This window comes from Falco cherrug, chromosome 4, assembly GCF_023634085.1.
Source record: "Falco cherrug isolate bFalChe1 chromosome 4, bFalChe1.pri, whole genome shotgun sequence".
NCBI classification, from domain to species: Eukaryota; Metazoa; Chordata; class Aves; order Falconiformes; family Falconidae; genus Falco; species Falco cherrug.
Window position 1 is genome coordinate 109,764,360 of NC_073700.1, and position 22,636 is coordinate 109,786,995.

The following is a 22,636-nucleotide window of genomic DNA, read 5'->3' on the forward strand; positions in this document are numbered from 1 at the left end:
ATCAATAGCTTTGGTATAGAATTTGGTACCGAAAAGGCTGAATATATTTAAATTTAAAATAATATATTTATTCCAAAGCAATTATAAATGAAAACCATATGCTGCAATATATCTTTGTTCTCGATTCTTTACTATTCCGAGGAAGCAAACATGCCAATATTGTACAAAGCGGTTTAATATCTCCCGTTGGCTTCTACCTTCGGCTGCCTCTGCTAAAGGCCGTTTTATTCTAGGTTGATCTTAATATAGCGGGAAGTGTTCTTTGAGAAGTGAATTTAAATGACCATGTAACCACCTTTAAAAAAACCCTGTTTGTCCTGAATATCTGAACGTGTTAATATGTAATACCGTGAATTTTCCTACAATAGCAGATACTGGTTGGGGTTTTTTTTGTTGGTTTTTCTTTTTTTTTTTTTTTTGTCATTTATATTCGTCTTGGAGTTAATTTGTAAGATCATGTCATAAATTGGGAAGTATGTAATTAATTTGGAAACTTTGTAGCATGATGTATTGTTAAGAACTCTGTATAAATCCGTCTTGAAGGTTTGGCGAAAGTTTATTCAAAAATTGTATGTTACAATGTGTTTCGATGTGTTCGTTGTGAACATTTGGGTATGCCGTGTAAGTATTGGAAGTGGGGAAAAAAATGTCTGTGAACTCTCTTTGGAAGTGATACCGTGTTCAAACATCTCCCACAATAAATGTGTTTTATGTTACACAGAAAATAAATATGCTTGTTGACAATGAATTGTGTTTGTTTATTAGGGAAACATTTCGAAGGAAGCATAAAAAAATAATTTACACAGACAAATAGAGAAATCAGACCATATAAATCTTCTTCTTCCGTAATCAAAGGAAAAAAATGCAAGGTGATGAATTGATAGGAATCAGTCAATTTCTGAATTTTTTTTCCCCCTAGCGCAGTTGATTAATAAAGCGGAAAGCCTTCTTTATGGGAGGGCTTCCTTCCACCGTGTTCCCGTGTCCTCTTGCAATCATAACCTCTGTCCAGCCGGCCGGCGATCAAGCCGAAATCACATGCAGTGAAATAATAATTTGTAATGAACAGAAAGTGAGATGCGAAAGTTCCAAGCATAAATGATCTGGTCAAGTACGTGTGTGGTTTGTGCGTGCAGCTTTTGGGGGGCGGAGGGGCATCAGGATAGCATTAAAAAGGGGGGAAATCCCCCCGCTTTAGAAAATGTATCGGTTTTGCCAGCTACCACGTAATGTCTAGGAGATCTAATATTTTCAATCTTTTTTAAAAAAAGAAGAAAAAAAAAATCTCCCCCTAAAAGTCCCTTTATTCGGCCGGGTAAATGCAGGTAGAACCAGAGCATCATTTGCACAGAAGTTCCCTTTTCCTGCTATACTCCATTCCTGGTCAACGTACTAATTGTAATTTTAATAAAATTAGTACAAACTCCAGGTCTTTTAGAAAACTCCAGGGCTGCCTCTGTGGTAAGATGGCGCCTCTCTAAGACCTGCCTCTTCTTAGTGATGAGGAAAAGGCCATAAATCCGTTGTTGTTTATGAAAATTTACAACTTTGCAATACAACTTTATGAGTTGTTCGGTTTTTCCATTGGTCGTTGTCGGTCATGTGGATGGTAACCGTGAACATGAACTTTTTTATAATTTCCCTTGCGAGAATAGAGCCGCATTCTTTTGCTGAGCTCTGTCCTGCTTCGGATCTCTCTGGCTTTCAATCCCCATTTCATTTGTTCTTTGTAAGGCAATAGTGAACAAAGTGTGCGGAGGTTCGGCATAAGCAGCCGCCTAGAACACAGATCCGGGATGGCAATTTCCAGTTCCCCCGCTGGAAGGTGTGGCATATTGGATTCAAAGCACTGGCGTGGCAGATTTTCAACTTGCAACCTGGCTAATTTCCTGCTTCTTCTGGCACCAAAAGGAGGGCGATTCGTCTCCTGTGCAGCCAAAGCGACAGCTGTCAAAGTCGCAGGGGCTCCTGTGAGCCAGAACCTAAAAGGTGAGAAATGTATATGACACTACCGTAAGCAGGGAAACATGGTTTAATACGTTTAAATATTAGACATGTGCAATTAAACCAAATTGAAATGTTACCGGCCAAAAATAGAGGTGGCTGCAGCTCAGTTGATTTTGACCAGTGCATGCAAAAATATGCCTAAATAAATTGTCTACTTTCTATTATTTAGCAAGGACGCTGTGGATTTTTTTTTTCACGAAGTTTATTTCTGTTTGCATTTGCCAGAGGGTTGCTGTGACATTCAGGTTATTTTCTCAGAATGTAGGTTTATAGTATCAATCCGGGTTGGTTTGATTTTTTTTTTCCCCGCAGCACAAGGAAAAAAAAAATTAACCCCCCCATATTTTTTTTTTTTATTTCGTAGCATTAACTTAAAGTTCATTTGCGGCAGCTGAAATGTAGATGTAATTTAATTTTTACTGTTTCAGAAAAAAACCCAGCAGTCAGCACAATGACTCCTGGCTCCCCTGGCATGTTCAGGAGAAAGGTTATTTCTGCGCGGCGGAAACAGCGCGAATGTGTCTTTGATTTTCTTTATCAGATCAAGCGCTGCCTGCAAACCCCCCATGCCTCGCCGTGGGTCCATCGGAGCAGAGGTGCCGGCGCTTTCCGGCGTGGGTAGCTTGCGCTCCTCGGCTGCGCGGAGCGGGATTTGCAGCAGCTAAACTGATCTCAGCGCCGGAGATGGAGCTTTTTTCCCCCCTTTCCCTCCTTGTTGTGACTGTTACGGTGCGGCGCTGGGGCGGGGGGAGCGGCGGCTGGCGAGCCGGTGCCCCGCGGTGTGTGCCGACGGGGGGGGAGCGGGGCCCCGGGGACGGCGCCCCCGAGACCCCCCGCCGCCGCCCGGCTCCGCTCCCGCCTCCTTATGGCAAGTGAGCGGCTCTGGGCGCTTTAAGTGTTGGCCCCGGCTCTGCTTGTACTGCCGGGCTGATAAAGCATTGCATTTGCATTGCATTGCGGTATCCGCCGGACTGGAGCTGCAGTGAGCGCCGGATTATTTATTGCGGGGCCGCGGGTGCTCAGTGCTGCCACGGCGTGGCGGAACGGCGGAGGCGGGCGCGGAGCGGCCCCCGCAGCCCCTGGGAAGGGCAGCGCTGGGAGCCTGCGCTGCTCGGGGGAAACCCAAATAAAAGACCAAATAAAATAATTAAGAAAACAACAACCCAACAAAAAAATCTGGCCTACCTTTTTCTATAGGAGCATCGCGGCTCGCCCCCGGGCAAGATATTCCTGCGGGACCGGCTCTGCCCCCTCCCCTTTCCCTCCGCTTGTAGCTCGGTGCGTGTCAACTGTAAAATATTACAGTGGGAGCGGGCTGGGAGGACCCGCCCGCGCCTCCCCGGCCAGGCTCCCGCACCCCGTCAGCCTAAACAACGGTTCGCCTTGCCCAAACTGTTTGGATTAGGAGCTATTAGTTAAAGGTTGGTTTTGGTGACGCTGCCGAGCATGATAAGGATTTGTAAGTGGTTTTATATCCTAGGAAAAGGAGGCTTTTCAGTTTAAGAGGGTTACTGCCCCCGCACCTGTATCCGAGGGTGGCTGAGGTTGCCGTCCGGGTTTTCGGCGGGAGGAGGAAGGCGAAGTGTGTGGTGGAGGAGGTGCTGGGGATGCGGGGAATTCCGAAAACAAATAAAAGGCGGATTAAATACACGGGTATCGCAAAGTGTGATTTTGTTGCGGTGGCAAAATGCAGCGGTTGGCTTTCTGCTTTCCAGGGGGGGAAATGGTGAAGGGAAACTGCTGCGAAATGTGTCCGGACAGGGCATTTCCCCAACAGAGCTGGGGGGTAACAGATTATTGTAATTCGGGGTTTTCTGGGGGTAGGGGGGAGGAGCGGAAAGGATGCCTGAATGTGACTGAAGCGGAGATTGCAGTGCAGATTGTTTAGCTGTCACTGTAACTATTCTAACACGACCCAGCCAGGCAAACGTGCACATTTCATTCCTTTTAATATTATGGGATCAACGAAGAAATATTTTCGCTGCCTGCTGTCGGGCTTTCGACAGTTTGGTTTGGAGGCAAACAGTATCTTGAAAAGGAGGAAAGAAATAAAAAGAAAAAGAGAGAAAGAGAAAAAAAATCAGTCTGTAACTGATGCTATAAAATGTAAATATAACTAAACTTAGAGTGATTTTTTTTTTTTTGTCTCTGTGTGATGGATTGAAACAAAAGACTGTCTGGCCACAACTTGTTTAAAGTGAGGCTGGTGGGTTTCGCTCGGCCCGAGTATTCATTTTTCACGGTGCGTTTTCGTTCTGACCTATGTTGGCGAAAATCTACTCTTTTAAAGACCTCTTTGTATTTAGCGTGCTGTGTATCTGTTTGCTGGTGTTCCCTCATTTTTTAACTCTATTCTCACTGAGTAAAAACCTTTTTCTGGAGAAGGCTGGCTTTCAGGAAATACATGTTTCTGAAATGACCTTCCAAAGCATGCAGCTAGTGAGCTGTAATTCTACCAGGTGTGTTTATGGATTAGCCGGGCTGAAGAGGTTAAGGAAGTTGGGAGCAAAAAAAAAATAAAATTGGAGGCAATCAACATCTGAATGTGAAAGTCCAGCTGAGACTGTGAACAATACAATCTATTGTGGAGCGATGTTTTAACTCACTACTGTTTTATAGGTATCGTAATCTGCCCCCGGAAATGAGACAAATAGTCTCCCAACAACAACAAAACTCTCCTTTGAAAGCTACTTTAGGAAACAGGGCTCGTACGAATGTCACTTTCCGTCAGAGCGCGTTTAAAGTCAGGCTATTCAATCTGTTGTAATGAGCACGGATTATGAGTAAATACAGCTTGGAATGAACAACCTCATGTTATCTCCAGGAACTGCAGGGTTACGGCTGAATTAAAAGCGCCTCAGCGTATTTCATCAGCACTGTTACTGTCCCTGCCCTGGGCCAAGAATTATATTTCCGCTATGGGGTAACTGCCATGTTGAAAAATGAAGGTGGAAATATTTGTTTCACGTATTATTTTTTTCCCTTTTAAAGACACACATCCACATTTAATCAAATTATTCGGAGCAACAACGAAACCGATTGGCTTCTGCTGACTCATTAGCAGGGCTGTATTAATTGGGAATAGTCCTACTGGCTCGTTTTTTAATTTGAATGTTTTATTTCCTCGGGTGGACTCTGGCGGGGGGCGGGGGAACTCGGGGAGAAAGGACACGTGGAACTTTATCTGGGCTGCTCGGGGGGCGCCGGGAGCCCGCCCAGCCCTTCCCGGGGCCTTCTCGGGCATTTGGTGCAAACCAAAAATCCCCCTCCCCGGAAGGCCACCGTTTCCTCCCCCGGCCACAACCTTTGCGTTAATTATGAGGGTGTTCATTAAGATACAAGACCTCTTCCACGCAGGACGCGTCGGCCTCTTTCACAAAAGCTAGGTTCGGTGGTAAGGCGGGCTCCCCGGGCGAGCTCCGCAGGGAAGTCTCAGCGGAGGGGCGGTTTGCGGGGAAAATAATAAAATAAAAATCGCCTAAACCCTCCTGGATGCGGTTGTGGCTTCGGGGTGGGAAAAGGCAGAGAGGCCGCCCGGCCCCCCAGCGCTGCGCGGCGCTCCGCTCCCCCTTCACGTGCTCCCTCCGCTCCAAACTTTCCCCCGCCGCATCCTCCGCCACCGGAGGGCCGGGGGCGCCTCGCCCGCCCTGCCCGCGGGGCTGCGCCGCTCCCGGGGGCGCCAAGCCTGCCCCGGGGCCCCCAACTTTTAAGGGCGCCCCCCCGCCTCCAGCCGCCGGGTGGGGGGGTGTCCCCGTCCGCCGCTGTCACGCTGCCCGCACCGCCTGCTCCTGCCGGGAATTATTCCTGTTATTATTACTGTTGTTATTATCGGAATATTTTTCCTCCGGAGGGGCGGTGCCGCCCCGGGGGCGCGGCCGGTCCCAGCGGCGCGGCGTTGCGTTGCGCGGCGCTGCGCGGGGCGGCGCGGCGGGGCCGGGGCTGCCGGTAAGTTGGCGGCGCGGTGGCGGCGGCCCCGGGGGAGCGGGCGCCGCGCGCGCTCCCATTGGCCGCCCCGCCGTCAGCTGCTCCTATTTTCTGCTGTCGCTTTTGGCGCTCGGCCATCCAGAAACAAACCACTTCGACGACTCCTAATAGTTATCGCCAGATGTACTAATACACAACAAATCACGGTCCGGGAGAGGGGGAGAGCAAATGAGTTCCTATTTCGTGAATCCCACTTTCCCGGGAAGCCTGCCCGGGGGCCAGGACTCTTTCCTCGGGCAGATCCCCCTTTACCCGGCGGGCTATGATGCTCTCAGGCATTTTCCGGCTTCGTACGGGGCAAGCAGCCTGCAGGACAAGACTTACACCTCACCTTGTTTCTACCAACAGTCCAACACCGTCATTACTTGCAATCGGGCTTCCTATGAGTACGGAGCCTCTTGTTTTTATTCGGACAAGGAAATTAGTAGCGCCTCTCCCTCCGGCAGTGGCAAACAGAGGGGGGCCGGGGACTACCTGCACTTTTCTTCCGATCAACAGTACAAATCCAGCGGCGTCCAAGCCAAAATTGTAAATGACGAAGGCACCGACCGGAAGTACACGAGTCCTGTTTACCCCTGGATGCAGCGGATGAACTCCTGCGCTGGTAAGGCGTTTCGATGCAATCAAGGGGGGTGGGGGGTGTGTGGAAGGAAAAGTTTCTTTCCCCAAGATTTTGGGGTGGTTTTTGGTTTTGAGATGAAGTCCTGACTGCTGGAGAGGCACGGTTCCTGCAGGGCAGCGTGTAACACGAAACCTTCCCAGGTTATTTTAGACCTGGCACATTGGCACCCGGGGAACAGTGGCCGAGAGCCCAGCTTGTGGATTCACTGCTGGAAGTTACTGGGGAATCCTTAGGAAGCGGGGGTGTGTGGGGTGGGGGGGTATGGGAGAAAAAAAAAGAGAAAGAGGAAAAAAAAGGAGCACAGCAGTTTTACCACCCTCCTAAAGCCACCCCAAAGCCTCTGTTCCGCTTCTTCATTGTCAGAGAGCGATGCAGGGAATATGCCCTCTGTACTGAGGATCCAATGCATTTGTGGCACATTCCTCCTCGCCCCCCTCCCCCAGCTCATTAGCCTGTAAGTATTGGATATTGAGAGCACGTTTCTGGGGCCGTGGGCGCACTTCCATGGCATCGCGGATTTTCTCTGACTTACGAGTGAACTTCACATAATTGAACTATTCTGTCCAGGAGTGATGCGGGGTGGTGGTGGGGTGTATTGGGGTGGCACTTATTTTTAATTATCCCGTATTAAGACGTTTACTTCCAGTGTTTGCTAATGACTCCCATCCTCTCCCCTCCCGAGTTCATGTTTGCTGGACTGTGGGTCGCATTTCTTTTTTGGAAAGTTAAACTTTTAGCAAGACCATTCTGATGCTGCTTTGCATTCGAGGGCAGTAAATTCCGGAGCAAATGGCAAAGGCTCTTCTATGATCTTTAGCTGATGTCTATAATTATACTTCAATTACAGATCCTCTGTAGTCACAGCCATGGCAATAGAGTGTGTTTGTGTAAACACACCCGCATATACGTGCGCACACACACACACATATGCATGCGTTCAGCTCCCCGGATCGCGCACACGTGTGTGTGTGTGCGCGCGCGCGCGCGTGTGTGTGTGCGCGCACAGGGTCTCAACATGCATCGGGTAGACACTGCTCAGCGGTTCACACGGTGCGACCTACTTCACTTTCCCTAGTTCCACCTTAAAGCCTCTTTGTATGCCAGTTGCCCCACCACCGTAAGCACGCTGCACATCCGCATTTGCAGCTGGTCAGGCAGGAGAAAGGAAAAGAGGGGGGGAGGAAAAAAAAAAAAAAAAGGCTCCAGGAAACCACAGCAGCTTCCCCCCTCCCCGTGATTGTGCCTGCAAAAGGAGGCAGAATATACTAATCGCTCTTTCTGGTCTGAAATCAGTGGGCCCTGTCCAATGCGATCGTTTTGTCTTTACTTCTACAGGTACAGTATATGGAACTCATGGGAGACGAGGGAGGCAAACTTACACCAGATACCAAACGCTAGAGTTAGAGAAGGAATTTCATTTTAACAGATACTTAACCCGAAGACGACGTATTGAGATTGCAAACGCTCTCTGCCTTACTGAACGCCAGATTAAAATATGGTTTCAAAACAGGCGGATGAAATGGAAAAAGGAAAACAAATTCATAAATTCCACACCGCCCAGCAGCGAAGAAACAGAGGAAAAGTCAGGGGAGTAGAACCATGTTTAATAAACGCTACCAGGCCTTTCCTTAGTGCTTACTATTACTATTATTATTTACCTTGTGTTCCTTCTGCTACTAAAATCCTATAGGTTTTTCACAGTCTATTAATTCCCAAAAGGCTTGGTTAAAAGATGTACATTTTCAATCATCTGTGACTTTCTTTAATGTATGTGGAAGCCCTAGCTTTCGAGCTACAGGCATGTATGTATATAACCATCTTTCGAAAGCATAGATGGCGTTGCTTAATATGTTAGAGAAATGGCCCAGATTTTTAAATATTTGAGGTCAGCTTCTGTGTGTGGGTGCGTGTCCCCGGTGTGCCTGTGTGAAAAGACATAAGAGAGTGATTTTTTTTTTATTAGAAATGTTAGTGTTGTAGAAATACGAGAGATTTTAGAAAACCCTGGGTTTATTTTGTTGCTAACTCCCGCCATGTCGGGCCATCTCGTTATGTTGTTTGGGAGCTTATGGTCTGCAGGGAAGAAAAAAAAAGTTTTACGCATGTGTAAGATATTTAAATGGCAAAAAGAAGGAAAACACTGTTAAAAAAATCGTTGTACAAACCCCTGGGCATAAACTTGCAGTTAAAGTGAAGATGAATTGCAGGGAGATTTTTAAAATGCCGCTGAACTGCCTAATCTGCACTACTAGTATTGAAGTAAAAAACTCGGCGTTAAACTTCAGGGGAAGCGAGGAAAGAGGTTTCAAAGCGGTCGAATTTCTGTGGTTCCCGTTGAGCTTACACTGAGGTTTCGGTGAGCTCAGCTCTACACTGAAGGGGCTTTGAATTATGGACTACGTTTCTTGGGGCTTCGTGGGCTTGGGTCGATCTTCCTTTCTTCTCTTTCCTTTCTTTCCTTTTTTTTTTTTTTTTTTTTTTTTAATTAAAAGAAAGTGTCTGTCATATTAACTCGGGGATCTTCTTCCCTGCTTTTGTGTTATCTTAATTCACATTCGCATTTCTTAGCACTGGAAAAAATAAATAGATACTCTAAAGAAAAGTAGCTGCCATAAAATGCTTCCATTTCGAGTTCTCTATAAGTAAAATAAGCGCAGCGAAAATATCGATTAATATATACGATGTATCTCTATATATTATATTGTGTGTGCGTGAGTGTGCGTGTGAAGCTGTGTACAAATACACTTGTATAAGCATTAAGGCTCTTTTGTTTGGAAGGCAGCGCAGTTTGGGCTACCGCTCTAAATATTTTAAAAGCCAAATCTGGAAAATACTAATGCAAAATGGCTACCGCCGCATTCAGACGGTTTTTTTTTCCCGAGAGGCGGAAAAATAACGGCGACCGTAAAGGCGCCTGGAATTTGACCCCCTAGTTAGAAAAACGCTGCACGATATTTATCTTTCATAGGTACCTGCCATTTCAGATCGGCAGGACCCAGGCGCCTCTCGAAACCTCCGGCGCGGGAAAAAGGGGGAAGGGGGGAGGAATCATTAAAAAAAAAAAAAAAAAAAAAGTAAGAGACATAAACGTTGCCAGCATAGCATCCGAGGATGGGTAACGTAGGATATGTGAACCGGTGTAAATAAGCCTCGCGCGGGGGAGAACAGGCACAAAGCGGAGCGGTCCCCGCATGCCAGGCTCTCCGGCGGCCGGGGTCGCGCAGCAAGCTCCGCCGGCCCCGCAGCCCCGCCGCCGGCTGCCGGTGCCGCCGTCGGCGGTGGCAGGCTAGGCGGCGGCGTGCCCCGCGCCGCTCCGCGCCGCCGTCGGGGGCCGTCACCCCGGGCCGACCCCGCGGAGCCGCCGCCATCCCCCGCGCCGCCAGCGGGTGGCGCTGGAGGCCGGCGGACGGGCGGGCGGCGGCGGCGGCGGCGCGCGGCGGCGGCGCGCCCCGGGCCGCCCGCGCCCTCCCAGCTCCCCCACCAGTGCACGAGTTTACCTCTAGAGGTCATCAGGCAGGATTTACGACTGGACAACAAAAGCACGTGATGTGAAGCCGTACCCCATATTTGGGTGCCTACGTAGGAGGGAACCAAGTACATGTCCCAGTCATTTCCATAATTCATCATAAATTGTGCAAGGGTGCTATAGACGCACAAAACGACCAAGAGCCACAAATCAAGCACACATATCAAAAAACAAATGAGCTCTTATTTTGTAAACTCATTTTGCGGTCGCTATCCAAATGGCCCGGACTACCAGTTACATAATTATGGAGATCACAGCTCGGTGAGCGAGCAATACAGGGACTCCGCCAGCATGCACTCCGGCAGGTACGGATACGGCTACAATGGCATGGACCTCAGCGTCGGGCGCTCTGCTTCCACCCACTTTGGTGCCAATGAGAGACCCCGCAGTTACCCGGCCAACACCACCTCTGCCTCGACAGAGCCCAGGTACAACCAGCCCGCGACGTCTTCCCACTCGCCTCCCCCTGACCCTCTGCCCTGCACCGCCGTGGCCGGTTCGCCTGTCAGCGAGAGTCACCACGGGGTGAAAAACTCCCTCGCCAACTCCACCAGCACTTCGTCCAATTCCAGCAGCAACACGCACATCAGCAGAGACGGGGTTGGCACCTCGTCTGGGACTGAGGAAGACACTCCAGCAAGCAGCGAGCAGGCAAGTGCCCCGACCGACCAAAGCACAGCCCAGCCTTCACAGCCCCAGATCTACCCCTGGATGCGAAAACTGCACATAAGTCATGGTAAAGCATATACCCTGTTCTTTCTTTATTTCTCTGGAGGAAAAGGAGGATTTAATGTAAACCGGGTGGCTGCGCCGAGCAAGGTCGGGGAGAGGGGGAGAGGAGGGCGTGAGAGCGGGCAGCCGCCGCGCACAGCACAACTCTGCTCGCAGGGAAGCACGCTCCCTTTCCCGGCGAGTCCTCTCCAAAAGGGAAAAAACCGCCCGGCCCCAAAATCACAGCCCGCCTGGCTCCCAGCGCCGGCCCCGGCGGGCGGCGGGGGAGCAGACAGCGCCTTCCCGGAGGGGGATCGGGAGCAGAGGCTGCTCCCGGCTCTCCTCTGGAAGGGGGATCCTCCAGTGGGAACGGCGCGGTTGACCCCATTTATTTTGCCAAGCCGTATCAAAAAGAGAATAAGAGAGGGCGACGAGGGCAGTTTTCACTGCTGGGAAGCCATGGGGGAGGGGGGGGGGGGGGCGAGTCGCCCCAAACTCCGGGGAGAGGGCTCGAGGGGCGCGGGGAAGCGGAGCAACTTTCAGCCCGGCGTACCTGCCCTGCCCTCGCTGCTGGGGGAGCAGCCGCGGGCTCGCTGCCTCCCAGAGCCTCCCCCAGCTCAGCCGTGGGAAAGGGCTGCACGCTTCAGCTTTGCTCTCCCAGCCCTGAAATCCAGCCAGCAGCAGAGGCACCCCCCAAACCAGCTTATCTGGGGCAGGCGGAGGCGGGGGGGGGGGCGAATTAGTCTAAAAAAAAAAATTTTTTTTTTTCAATTTAAAAAAATCGAACCCCAAATCCAAGTGAAAACTTACCGAGACCACCAAATCCCCCTCCCCCAAGCCTTTCCGAAAAGGGGCTGGAGGAGGAAACTTGTTGAGCGTTTATCCAAGCCAGAAACAAAACCAGGCAGGACTGAGAATAACGGTCCTGGTCGCTGGTAGCTGCAATAAGACACGAAGGCTCCGAGTGGCTGCTGAGAATCTAAATCATGTACTTTTCTCTTCCAGACAACATAGGGGGACCAGAAGGGAAAAGGGCTCGGACTGCTTACACCCGCTATCAGACCTTGGAGCTGGAAAAGGAATTTCACTTCAATAGATACCTGACCCGCAGAAGAAGGATTGAAATAGCACATGCTCTTTGCCTCTCAGAGAGACAAATAAAGATCTGGTTCCAAAACAGGAGAATGAAATGGAAAAAGGATAATAAGCTGAAAAGTATGAGCATGGCAGCTGCAGGAGGGGCATTCCGTCCCTAAGCGTTTGATCAATTAAAAGTACTGAGCAGTATTAGCTGACCCTGCGTCTCATGTCAGTACTAAGTTGACTTTCTAAAACTTCCTTGTGTTACTTCTGTGAAGAAACCCTGTTCTTGTCGCCCTTATTCATCTTTTAATCATGAGCCTGTTTATTACCATTCTCTCGCGTGTATAAGTAGATCTGCTTTTATCGTACATTTCTTTGTCTTGAATGGCTTTGTCTTGAAAAAAATAATAGATGTTTTAACTTATTTATATGAAGCGAGCTGTGTTACTTGAAGTAACTGTTAAAACAAAACAAAACTAAACAAAAAAGAACAAAAAAATAAGGCTAAAAAAAAAAGGAGAGAGAGAAAGAAACCCTCCCCCCGTTTAGTACAAATGTTATGTGTTGCACTCAACCTGCTTAACTGTGCATGTGTGGTCAAGTGTTAATGTCTGTATAGCTCCAAGCTGTTAAAAATATTTTTATTCAAACTACCTATATAATTCCTGTGTAATTAATGCTGTTGTAGAGGTGAAATGATGAAATCAACTGAACTTGTCCTACGTGTAGTGAATAGTGAATCTGTGACGAAAACTGTGATTCCAAGCAGTATGTCCTTGCTGTGCCTTTGTATATGACTCTTTGCACGAACTCTTAGAAGTGGCTCTTATTAAGCGCAGCTTCTGTGATGTATGTTTTTTGTGAACAAAGTTACAAATATAGTCAAAGTCTGGCTGTTTGAGCAAAATGTGATCAGCTTTTTTTTTTTTTTTGTATTTGTTTTTAAAAAAACTGACTGGAAATCAACAAAAAAAATAAACTTTCTATTGTAAAGTTTTCGTGATCTGGTCTGTGCAAAGCAAGAAGTTGTGCTTCCTGATTTGCCTCTGGAAAAGATATTAACCAGTGCAGAGTTTGTAGTAAGATTTTACCTGGCTCCTGCTGCACGTTTCAAATAGTAGATGCTGCGATTGTCCGCTACCAGTATTTTTAATTGAAAGTTTGATCAGAAGTTCCTCCTTACTGGTTTCTCGCTAGGTGTAAAGCTGCATCGCAGGACCACAATCAACACCCTTTGTGGGTAAATCAACTGCTAGCTGTTTGCTGATGGTTGAAAAAAAAAAAACCCAAAACATGTGCTTTGTTAAAACACGCTGCTAACTCAAGCCGTGTTTGCGTCGCTCTAGAATTTCTCCTGTGGTTTCATTAAGTATATTTGCAGGACAGCCACGTCCGAGCCCTCTGCGTCTAATAGCAACCCTCGCTAGCCACATTCCCACTTTTCACCCTTTAAAGATTTTTGGTTTTCTTCACTACGATTAGTTTGCTATAAACGTAATGTTACTTACCCCATCAGAGCTTGAATGGTTAACTCTTCTGGGCTTCTAAGAGCAACTAAAGATTTGCACATTTACTGACTGGTTACATTGATGCCTTCCCTTAAAAGTTATAAAACAGTAAACTTTATAAGCCCCAGTTCCGGCTATATGACATTTGGGTGCCAAATGAATAGGGTTTTGTCTATGAATTAGATCGTAAAATCATCCATAGCACAGACAGATAGGCTCACTGGCTATAAAAAGTCACGTGGTGCCATTAAAGTAAGTTTTATGGTTTTGGGGAGTTGACATCCAACATTATATACCACATAACATATAATCTCACTGACGCTGGACTTCATTTGACTCTTTTGCAGGCTACGTGTGCCTCCTGGCCATTCAAATTGTCAGGTTTAGGGACAGAAGTATCCAAACCACAAGTTCTCAATACTGTATGAAAAATGGCTCCTTGCAAGTCAAAGGTAAGTTTTGTGCACAAGTTCCTTAAAGTTTATTTGTACAGTGGGGAAGCCGAGGCTCCCGCTCGCTCTCGCTGCCTCTCTCTCCTCTCTCTTTCTTTCTCTTTCCCTTTCCCTTTCCCTTTCCCTTTCCCTTCCCCTCGGCCTGGAGCTTTTCAGGACGGTCCCACCGAGCCCTAGGGGCAGGATCAACCACTAACGATCCAGGTTGCGCTGCAAATCCCCCCCCATCCCTTCACTTGCAGCAGCTAGCTCTCTATTTTAACGATCAAATCAAAGTAAACCACAATAAGCGACTTTGGCAGAGATGGATTTTGGGGCCTAGCTTTAATCACTTTGACTACCGCAGAAGATAATTACTTCCTTTGCTCCAATAGACTCTCCAAGTTTGGAGAGGTTTTGTTTAGCAAAGAGTAGTTACTGCAGGCAATTAAAAAAAGGGGAAACAAAATAGATAGGGCTTGATATTATCTGGGCAGTGCTGTATGTAGGCATGATAGAGTTGGAGGCGTGCTGATATGGTAATAATCTTTGGATTGGTGAAATATGTTGCACATCAGAGCTAGTATTAAAATGGCACAGACTGTATTTGGAGCGCTTAAGATTCCTATTTTCTGCATTGGGTTGTGCAGAAAGCTTTAGCTATGTATGTATGTCCATCTGCGAGCGTGTAACATGTTTCGGGGATGTGCATTTATAATGTTGCTGTAACTTTTCCCAGATCATATGTGTAATTGCATAAATATATTTAAATTATGTGTGTCTGTGCATGCATGTACGAATCAATGTATACGCCTGTATAAAGCCGTGCACATGCGTATGTGTGCCTAATATAGGTGTATCTATGTATACAAAGGGTGTGTACGTGTGTATATGTTCCTGTGACTTTTTTTTTTTTTTAAGCGAACCAATTGACTGTAACTTGTAGCATTAATACAAGAGACTACAGGTCATTAGAGTGCTGCAAATTATGAAATACGGGCTTGGTTTATTGAAGATTGTAAATATCTCCTTAGCTCTGCTCCTTCCCTCTCTGCCTTGTATTGCTGGCTGCCATTGTGGGGTAGGCCCCAGCTGCGTGTTTACTTCAACATTCTTTTTATTTAAGTGGACTGTTCTCACTAGAGTGTGATTACTCAGCAATAAACTTTATGGCCGGATTTAACTTTAGTCTTTGAATTTCCAGGACTTGAATGAAAGGGTGAAAGGAACTCTGTCTTTCTCTGGGTAGCATTAAGGCCTGATCCTTACCCTCAGATCTGTTCCTTAGGCCAGTGATCTCTGGGGGTGCAGACCAACTAGTTGGGGGTTAAGTAAGAGATTTAAGAATTGCCTCAGATATATATATATATATATTTATATATATACGCACTCACACACACAAAGCAGCTGTGAGTATCTCTTTCTCTGCTCAGGTTTGGAGTAGCAGGGATTAATCAGATCACTTTGTTTTCCTTCATGTGTCATAAAGTCGGGTTTGCAAAAGAATGGGGTGGTTTGATGTGAGCTGGGAGATGGGCTTTGTTTTATTTTGCTAGTGCTATCCTGTTTGAATATTGCGATTCAGGCTGTATCTGCTACTGCAAGTAAAAATGAGAGAAAGGCACAGGGGTACAGGAGGGTAAGGTTGGTGTGTACCTCTGCAAGGTCTGCACATTGTTGACTGATTCCTATTTTTAATTTATTTCTCTTTAACGTTAAAGAAACGGTAGTATATAAGGTTGGCTCAGCTCAAAGTTCTCACACTTCTACAAATATTTAATATTTAAAGTCAACCCCTTGTGTAAGATAAATGAGGTCTGAAACCTTTGTGCCAATGTATTCTTCCTACAAACACTAAACAAATACATACGCATATACTTTCTATTAAAAAAATGGGAAAAGCTTTAAAAGAGCATATCCAAGTGCACATTTGAAAATCATTTCCGTGATAAGCAGCTGGAGATTTTATAGTACACTAGCTGTCACATTTTTGTCAATAGGAATACCAGAAATATATATATGATAGGCGCATATGATATGATATTATATCATATCTTATAAAATTTTATAGATTGGGGCACAGGTATGAAAAACCTTTAAAAGTTTGGGCTTCATTCATATACGGTCCTTTTCCAAGGAAAATCCTTCGCTTATAAACGGGAATGAGAACGGACACGGTTTCCAATTACTCAATATTCAACAACACTGCGTTATTTGAAATATCTGGTGAATATACAAACACACGCACACCCGTTCGACCAATATTTTAGGAACCTGGATATCATCGCGGATTGTAATTTTTCATTGTCTAGAGCAAAAAGATTTGCTGTTACATATTCTCACGTTTTTAAATGTGGCTTCTGGAGCATATTCCACATCAAGCAGTATACAGAGATTCAAGAACTACGGAAAAGAAAAATACCCCCAAACCCACAAGCATATAAAACCGCCCGTACTGCAAGAAACTCTCTAAGAACAAAAGAAAGTTAGCTAGAAATTACAACTTCTCCTTATTTCTGGCCCTGCCCTGTCCTAAGCAGCACAGTTGAAGCCATTCAAATCCAGAAACGCATTAAGATTTTCTAATCCGCTTTGAAATTCAAACAACCCTAGACTGCCGAACTCTACCAAAATATTCCCAGGTCCGAATTGTTTTCCGAGGAAAAATGTCATGGAGAATAATCACTGGGAATCAGGAGAGAGGTCTTATCTGCACACATTATTTTTCTGCTGTGTTTGGGGGATTTATACGTGCGAGTTTGTTTTACTTTAGGCATGGCAAGTGGCGTTCTGCGATTTGAAATACAGCTTACCTAATCCTTTGAAAGAAATACTTGAGTGTAGTGTGTCATGTCTAAGCATAAGGCCAATTAAAGATTAGGCAACTCTCTAATGTTTTTAACTAGTGACTTTGCAAGGCATAACTTTCTCTAAACCAGAACTATAACAATCCGATGGAAAGTCATCCGTAAATTACAGCTCTGCAGCCTTGTCTAAACCCTGCAAACGCCCTAATTGCAGAACATTACGGGGAAATTATTATTCTGCCATTTCCTTACATTTAATAAGTGTGTATCTGTGGAAGGGTGACAATAGAGGGGTTTGCAATCTGCTCCATGGGAAATTGAATGGAACAGATCATGAGGGGCGGATCAGGAGGTTTCGATTTCAAACCCTGGATACTGGAGCAATGCCTTTTCCCTCCCCGCAAATACAGATTTAACGTATTAAATGCAGACATAAATAAGTCTCCCGACCAAGTTAAGACGCCGCTTTGCCTTCTTAGCTCTTTCTCTTTCCTGCTTTTAACGTTTCCCCGATTTGTTGCTAGTTACTAGGCAGAGCTCAAAAAACACAGCTCCCACAGTCGCCTGGTCATCTTTGAAAATATTATCCCTTTCAAATTAAAGCATCCTCACTAATGTCTCTCTGGAAGGCAAATACCCATGGACCATCACAGTCACATGTTCCTGTAGCTACATGCACAAACAATACCAAATCTGACATAGAAAGCGTGTACAATTTGCAAGGATTTCGCCTTATAGCACGCATAAGGAATCTTTCCTATATCCCCTCCCCAAAAAAATGTCTTTTCAATAATAATATTTGCTATGAAGGTTATTGGGTAATTATTGCAATTTTGTGGAACAGTCCTTGCTTGAGGTGAAGTCTGTCTCTGGATAACAAATGGCAGCCCGTGCAGTTCACTGCCAGGTTAAGTAAATGCAGAAAAGATAAATCTGCACACCCTAGGAATCACCAGCAGAGCTCGCTTTAGACCAAGTTCACAGTCAACTCGTTTGCCTAGACAAGGCTTCGCAAACAATTAGACTTGTTTCTTTATGTTTAAATCAAGGAGAAATGACTAAGACCCTCGCAGCAGAGAGCTGCAGCTTTTCCCCCAACGCTCGTCGCTACATTCCTTCCAACCTCACGCCCAGAACTTACCCAGCATTTCACCTGCAATTGTAACCATATAGCGCCTTTGAGTAACAGGCTTCCCTCCAACGCTGCCGAAAGGCTGTGCAAACTGATCTAACAGCACTTTACAAAGCTGCGAGATTAAAGAAAAGGAAAAAAAAAGCAATAATTAAACATGCAAAAATATCCGATTTCTCAACAGCAAGAAGAAGGAAAAAGAAAAAAAAAAAGCCCTTAGAAAGCTGAGGGAAACGGCAGAACTATTGAAACAAACAGTGCGAGTCTCTTACTCCTAAAAGAAGCTGCATAGCTTTTGTATATCTTTGTGGTTAAGGGCGTTACAACTGCAGGTCAAAAAGTTGAGGGTCAAAAGTTTACGTTTTGCACCACTCTTAGTCATTCGCCCAGACAGAGTTTGATGTCAATGTTATAGCCGAGATCTTGACTATCAGCACAAAAGATAAAATAGCTTTGAGTTACGTGTGTATCACAGTATGGACTCCAGGTGAACCCTACTGGCTGAATGACCTCAATTACCGAGGAAAGGATAGAAAATTCCTCTTTTTCAAGAGTAATACACGTTGTATTTCATCTTGAATTATCGGCCACATTTGTGTCTGAATATCTCGGGTTCATCCGCGGCAGGTAAACACGCGTGTTACCCCCACAGCAGCCGCTGATGCTGCCTCCTCCGCGAGTCAGGTAGCAAAATATTTCGCCCTTGTTTATTATATAATAACCCGCTTTAAGAGGTTTAATGTTAAGCCTTCTCACTTTGCAAAATGGGAGGAAGATAAGATAGGAGCGATGCTATTAACGTGTGTATCGATCCTCGCCGCGTCTTTGTTTTTGCTCTCATTTCTGTAGCGACCGCTAAACTGTGCTTAAACAGGACACGCTGGAGATAATACGGCTTATATGTCTGGTCCGAAGGAGCTCGTTTAAAATGCGGAGCCGTGGGGCCGCGTTGCGCTACCGATGGAAAATGCTGCGGAGAAGCTGGCGCCCGGCGCCGCTCCGTGATTTGGAGGGTTCTCACAGCCCTCTGGAATTACCAGAGGCAGCAGTTCCCAGCGAAACGGGGAACAGGGAGGGTTGTTTTCCTTCCCTCCATACACCCCCCGCCTCCCCCTCCGCCCCCCAAGAAAAAGTTTAGTGGAATTTCTTTGCGCAGAGACTTATTCCCACATTGCTGGGATTTTTTGTTCCCAGTGCCGCCTCGGTGTTAAAGCTTTAGCTCCTCGGTTAGGCTTGTTTGTAGGGAGAACTGGCAAATATTGCACAGGGAATTTCATTCTGGGGTAGATCACTGCAAACCCGATTCAGCCTGAAATGAGGAGGATGAGGGGTCGATGCAAGATGGAAAGGTTATTCCCAAATATTCATAAGCAGATATGAAAGGTGTGGAGGAGGGGACAGGGCGACGAGAAAGTCCGAGAAAGAGCGCACCTCACCCCCATCCATGCATTGCTGCCTTCCCACCCCCAAGTCAGGAGGCTACACCGGCCTTTGCGTAGCTGGTACGCGTGAATTATTTGCCAGAGACACAGCTGGATCGTGGCAGGCGAGCGCTATTTCTTGGGAACGAATATGCGAGAGGTTAGATTTCCGATTAGCCAAAGTGATTCTTGGAGATTTTGCCTAAAGTACCTGCTGAAGCCTGGGAAGTATATAATGCAAGTGTTCGCTCGTATAGGCACTGTTCACAAGTTGCTGCTGTTGCTTACTTGTAGTCGAGCGCTTGCATTGCACGTTTGGGGAGCCTGGCCTCGCTGAGATAGTATATAACCTTTCACATCCAGAGTATTTATTTGGTGTAAGAGTGAAGCCTGATAGCAAGCTAAAACCCGTAGCCAAATATCTATTTTGTTAGAGAATAGCAGGCGGATTGTTTCCAAGAACAACAATGCGTCTTTGATATACCCAGAATGAAAGCTGTTACTATAACCGGCTTACTCAAGAGTAGGTGACCGAAATGCATTTGCTTTCTCACCAAAACTATTAGTAGCTCGAATTCCGTATTTTCAGTCTGGTTTAGAATAAAAATATCGATGAGAATATTTTAAAAGAACTTGAAATGGAGACTTCAGTAAATATTGACTCTTCTGAATTCTTGTTTAAATTATGTCTTTAAAAAAATGGCAACAACCTGGAGCAGAACAGTTAATAATTTGAGACGAACACTTTCTGCCCTTTCATTCTTTGCATTCAGCACACTGCTGTCTGGCGTGGAAGGTCTGCTCAAAAGACCATTCATTTAAAATCCGAGAACAAATCAAATTTTGCGTGTGTTGATGAACCGAGCCAGGACAGAGCGAGTAAATCCCGCCAACCACCCCGTGGTTAAGAGGAGCCCTGGTACCAGGGCAGTCATCGCTTCTACCACATGCTAAACTTGGGGCAAAACTGCGAGCATTGCCCCGGCAGCGGCCACAGGAAAGAAGCGCTCCCGCCCGCGGAGGCAGGAGCAGCCTCGGGGGCTGTATCATTCCCAGGAACAAAGGAGGGAATACAGTCGATACATTCCATAACGTTTACATTTTCCCGCGATTTTTTCTTAATTTTCCCTTAGAAGTAGTGACCTGGGCAAAGCACCCCGCTATCTAAAAGACACTGTTATAGACCTTTTAGAAAAACTAAGTCCAAGGCCGAGGTGAACTTCAGGTCACCGCGTCTAACAAATATGAAAATGTCGCCTGGTGAAGGGCACGCCTTGTTATTTAACAAAGACTGTCAATGTGTAAGATTAATAAGAAACAAAATGCACACGGTGTCACTTTTCGGTCACTTTGAAACTTGGGACAGCCTCGCATTCAAGGGGGGAAAGCTGGGGCTAAATATATTCAAAATGGTTCAAATCAGATTCAAACCAGGCTGCTAGTGCGAGTCTTCCTCCTCCTACCGCTCTCGGTGGAGGATGCCCGGGCACGGCGAAAGGTTGACTTGAATTATTGTTATTATTGTTGTTGTTGTTGTTATTACTACTACTACTGTTACTGTTCTTGCTACTGTTATTATTTTTTCTTTAGGAGTAATTACATTTTAGCCGCGCATGTGGAGGGTAGCGGGAATGTTTGCTTGTTTCACAAGAAAAAGGGGATCCCCCTTTTCTCCCCTCCTTGGGTATGTATGAGGTTGCCTCTTCTTGGTGCATGAAAATTGACTCTCTCCTTCTCAACTTAATTCCAGTGGGGTCCCCATCTCCTCCTCGGCCAGCGTCGGCCAGGAAACTCTTGCTCCTTTATTAACTGATTAAAGTCTCCTTCACCAGTGAAATCGAGCCTTTAGTCCTTCTGGAAAACTGAGGGAGCTGGCCTATTTTTTCCTCTCCTTTTCTTTCTCTGAGAGCTTAGGATGATGCTACAAGTTTGTTAAAGGGAAGTACCGGGGGAAAAAAAGGGTTTCTGAGATTGTTTATTACAGCCATAAATCTTGCAGTAAAATGTCGAAATGGCCGTGTGCAAGATAACACTTGGTGGTCTTGGCTGGGTTCTTGTTTATGATAACAAAACCACAAAGACATGGAACAGGCCTTTTGGAGGTCCTGCCTCAGCACATCTTCGCAGAGTAATAGAACCACACGAAAAAAACAGACTTGGGCTGAGCAGCTCAGGTCACCTTGCAGATTTACAGTCGTATATAAAATTGTATCCTTCTTTCTGCAACTGAGCGCCAGAGCCCCACGGTAGAAAGAGGCGCAGTGAAACGAGTACACTTTGAGATCTAATCACGGTAAATAATACGAAACAGAGCCCGGTCAGCTCTCCCAGTATAGCGCCGAGCTTACAAACCGAGACACCACTTTTCGTTGTGTTTTACCGTGGCTTGGGAACACGGCAGACCGCTGTAGTGCTCTGCCCGTAGTGTCTCAGGACTTATGCCGAGGATAATATTTACGATAACCCAGTGTAATTCATCTCGTGCGGGCCGGCAGGTATTTGTACGTATGTGTCTGTACGTGTGCATGTATCTCTTTACGCCGGGAAAAGGCTCTCCGCTCGTGATGCACTTTGGCAATCTTTTTTTTTTTTTTTTTTACAGTCATGTAGGTGGGAAATTTATTATTTTACAACATGGGTCGCTGTTGGTTTTTGAGAGGGATTTTGTTGCTGTTGTTGTCTTTAAATATATATATAAATAAAACAATCTCCCCTTTCCTGTCAATTGCGTGTTACTGAACAGTTGCGGCTGCCTCTGTGTGCGTGTGTATAACCGCATTTCCTCTCCACGCAGAGTAAATAGAAAAACTTACCTATTACCATAGATAATAGGTATAATAGAACCAGAGTTCCATAGATGTGCTGTTGGAAATGAGTAAGTAAATGTGTTCTAACTCTTTATACAAATTAGACATTCGATAGGAGGAGGAAATGAGTGATTGTTTAGATAAGTATCCCAGTATACCCAAGTGCTGGAAATGTTCTAACATATTACAAGTCGCCTGCAATGTGCGTGCGTGTGTGTAAAATATAAATCGATACGATGTGTGTCTTGTTAGATAGAATATATATTCAAATATAATTTTATTGCATGTATCCATTATCTATAAAACTGCAAAAGACAATAATCTGAATTTAAACCAGGCTAACTGTTAATGCAATATCTTTAGGAGGGCAAGATCTAAACCGTATCAAATTTACGCTTGATATATTAGAAGTATTTTCCCATACCAGCAGATGAGTTTACCCACTCAGCAATTATATTCTCGAAGGGTGCGGTAAATATTTCTCTGTGTTTATACGCTTTCCAGAAAAGGAGGGGGGGAAAAAAACAATCCGAAAAGTTCGCTTGTAACTCCGAACGTACCAGACCAGCTGACGTTCAATAAGTATTTTTTCCCCTT

General features: G+C 45.9%; 3 protein-coding genes and 1 long non-coding RNA gene across 4 annotated transcripts in view; 3 read left to right on the forward strand and 1 right to left on the reverse strand.

Annotated features, from left to right (window-relative positions):
• Positions 1-378: 378 nt before the first annotated feature.
• Positions 379-5,084, reverse strand: LOC129735923 (uncharacterized). The gene is made up of 2 exons (XR_008731922.1): positions 3,193-5,084; positions 379-1,982 (listed from the first exon to the last, which is right to left on the reverse strand). It is a non-coding gene; the product is annotated as an uncharacterized LOC129735923 (long non-coding RNA).
• Positions 1,857-22,636, forward strand: part of HOXA3 (homeobox A3) — a 45,537-nt gene continuing 24,757 nt past the window's right edge. Inside the window, exons 1-2 of the mRNA XM_055708234.1 lie at positions 1,857-1,989; positions 13,789-13,893. The gene's annotated coding sequence lies outside the window, so the exon portion shown is untranslated. The remainder of the gene's footprint in view (positions 1,990-13,788; positions 13,894-22,636) is intronic.
• HOXA6 (homeobox A6) lies at positions 5,960-8,350 on the forward strand. Its single transcript, XM_005445801.4, has 2 exons — positions 5,960-6,595; positions 7,949-8,350. Exons 1-2 carry the CDS (start codon positions 6,160-6,162, stop codon positions 8,206-8,208), a joined length of 696 nt encoding a protein of 231 aa, XP_005445858.2. The 5' UTR covers positions 5,960-6,159; the 3' UTR covers positions 8,209-8,350.
• On the forward strand, positions 9,684-12,399 carry HOXA5 (homeobox A5). The gene is made up of 2 exons (XM_005445822.4): positions 9,684-10,875; positions 11,856-12,399. Exons 1-2 carry the CDS (start codon positions 10,314-10,316, stop codon positions 12,104-12,106), a joined length of 813 nt encoding a protein of 270 aa, XP_005445879.1. The 5' UTR covers positions 9,684-10,313; the 3' UTR covers positions 12,107-12,399.

Excerpts from the sequence above, each read along its gene's own strand:
- HOXA6 (XM_005445801.4), top strand. The coding sequence starts at position 6,160 with ATGAGTTCCTATTTCGTGAATCCCACTTTCCCGGGAAGCCTGCCCGGG. Across the intron at positions 6,596-7,948 it reads GCGGATGAACTCCTGCGCTG|GTACAGTATATGGAACTCAT; the intron begins GTAAGGCGTTTC and ends TTACTTCTACAG.
- HOXA5 (XM_005445822.4), top strand. The coding sequence starts at position 10,314 with ATGAGCTCTTATTTTGTAAACTCATTTTGCGGTCGCTATCCAAATGGC. Across the intron at positions 10,876-11,855 it reads AAAACTGCACATAAGTCATG|ACAACATAGGGGGACCAGAA; the intron begins GTAAAGCATATA and ends TTTCTCTTCCAG.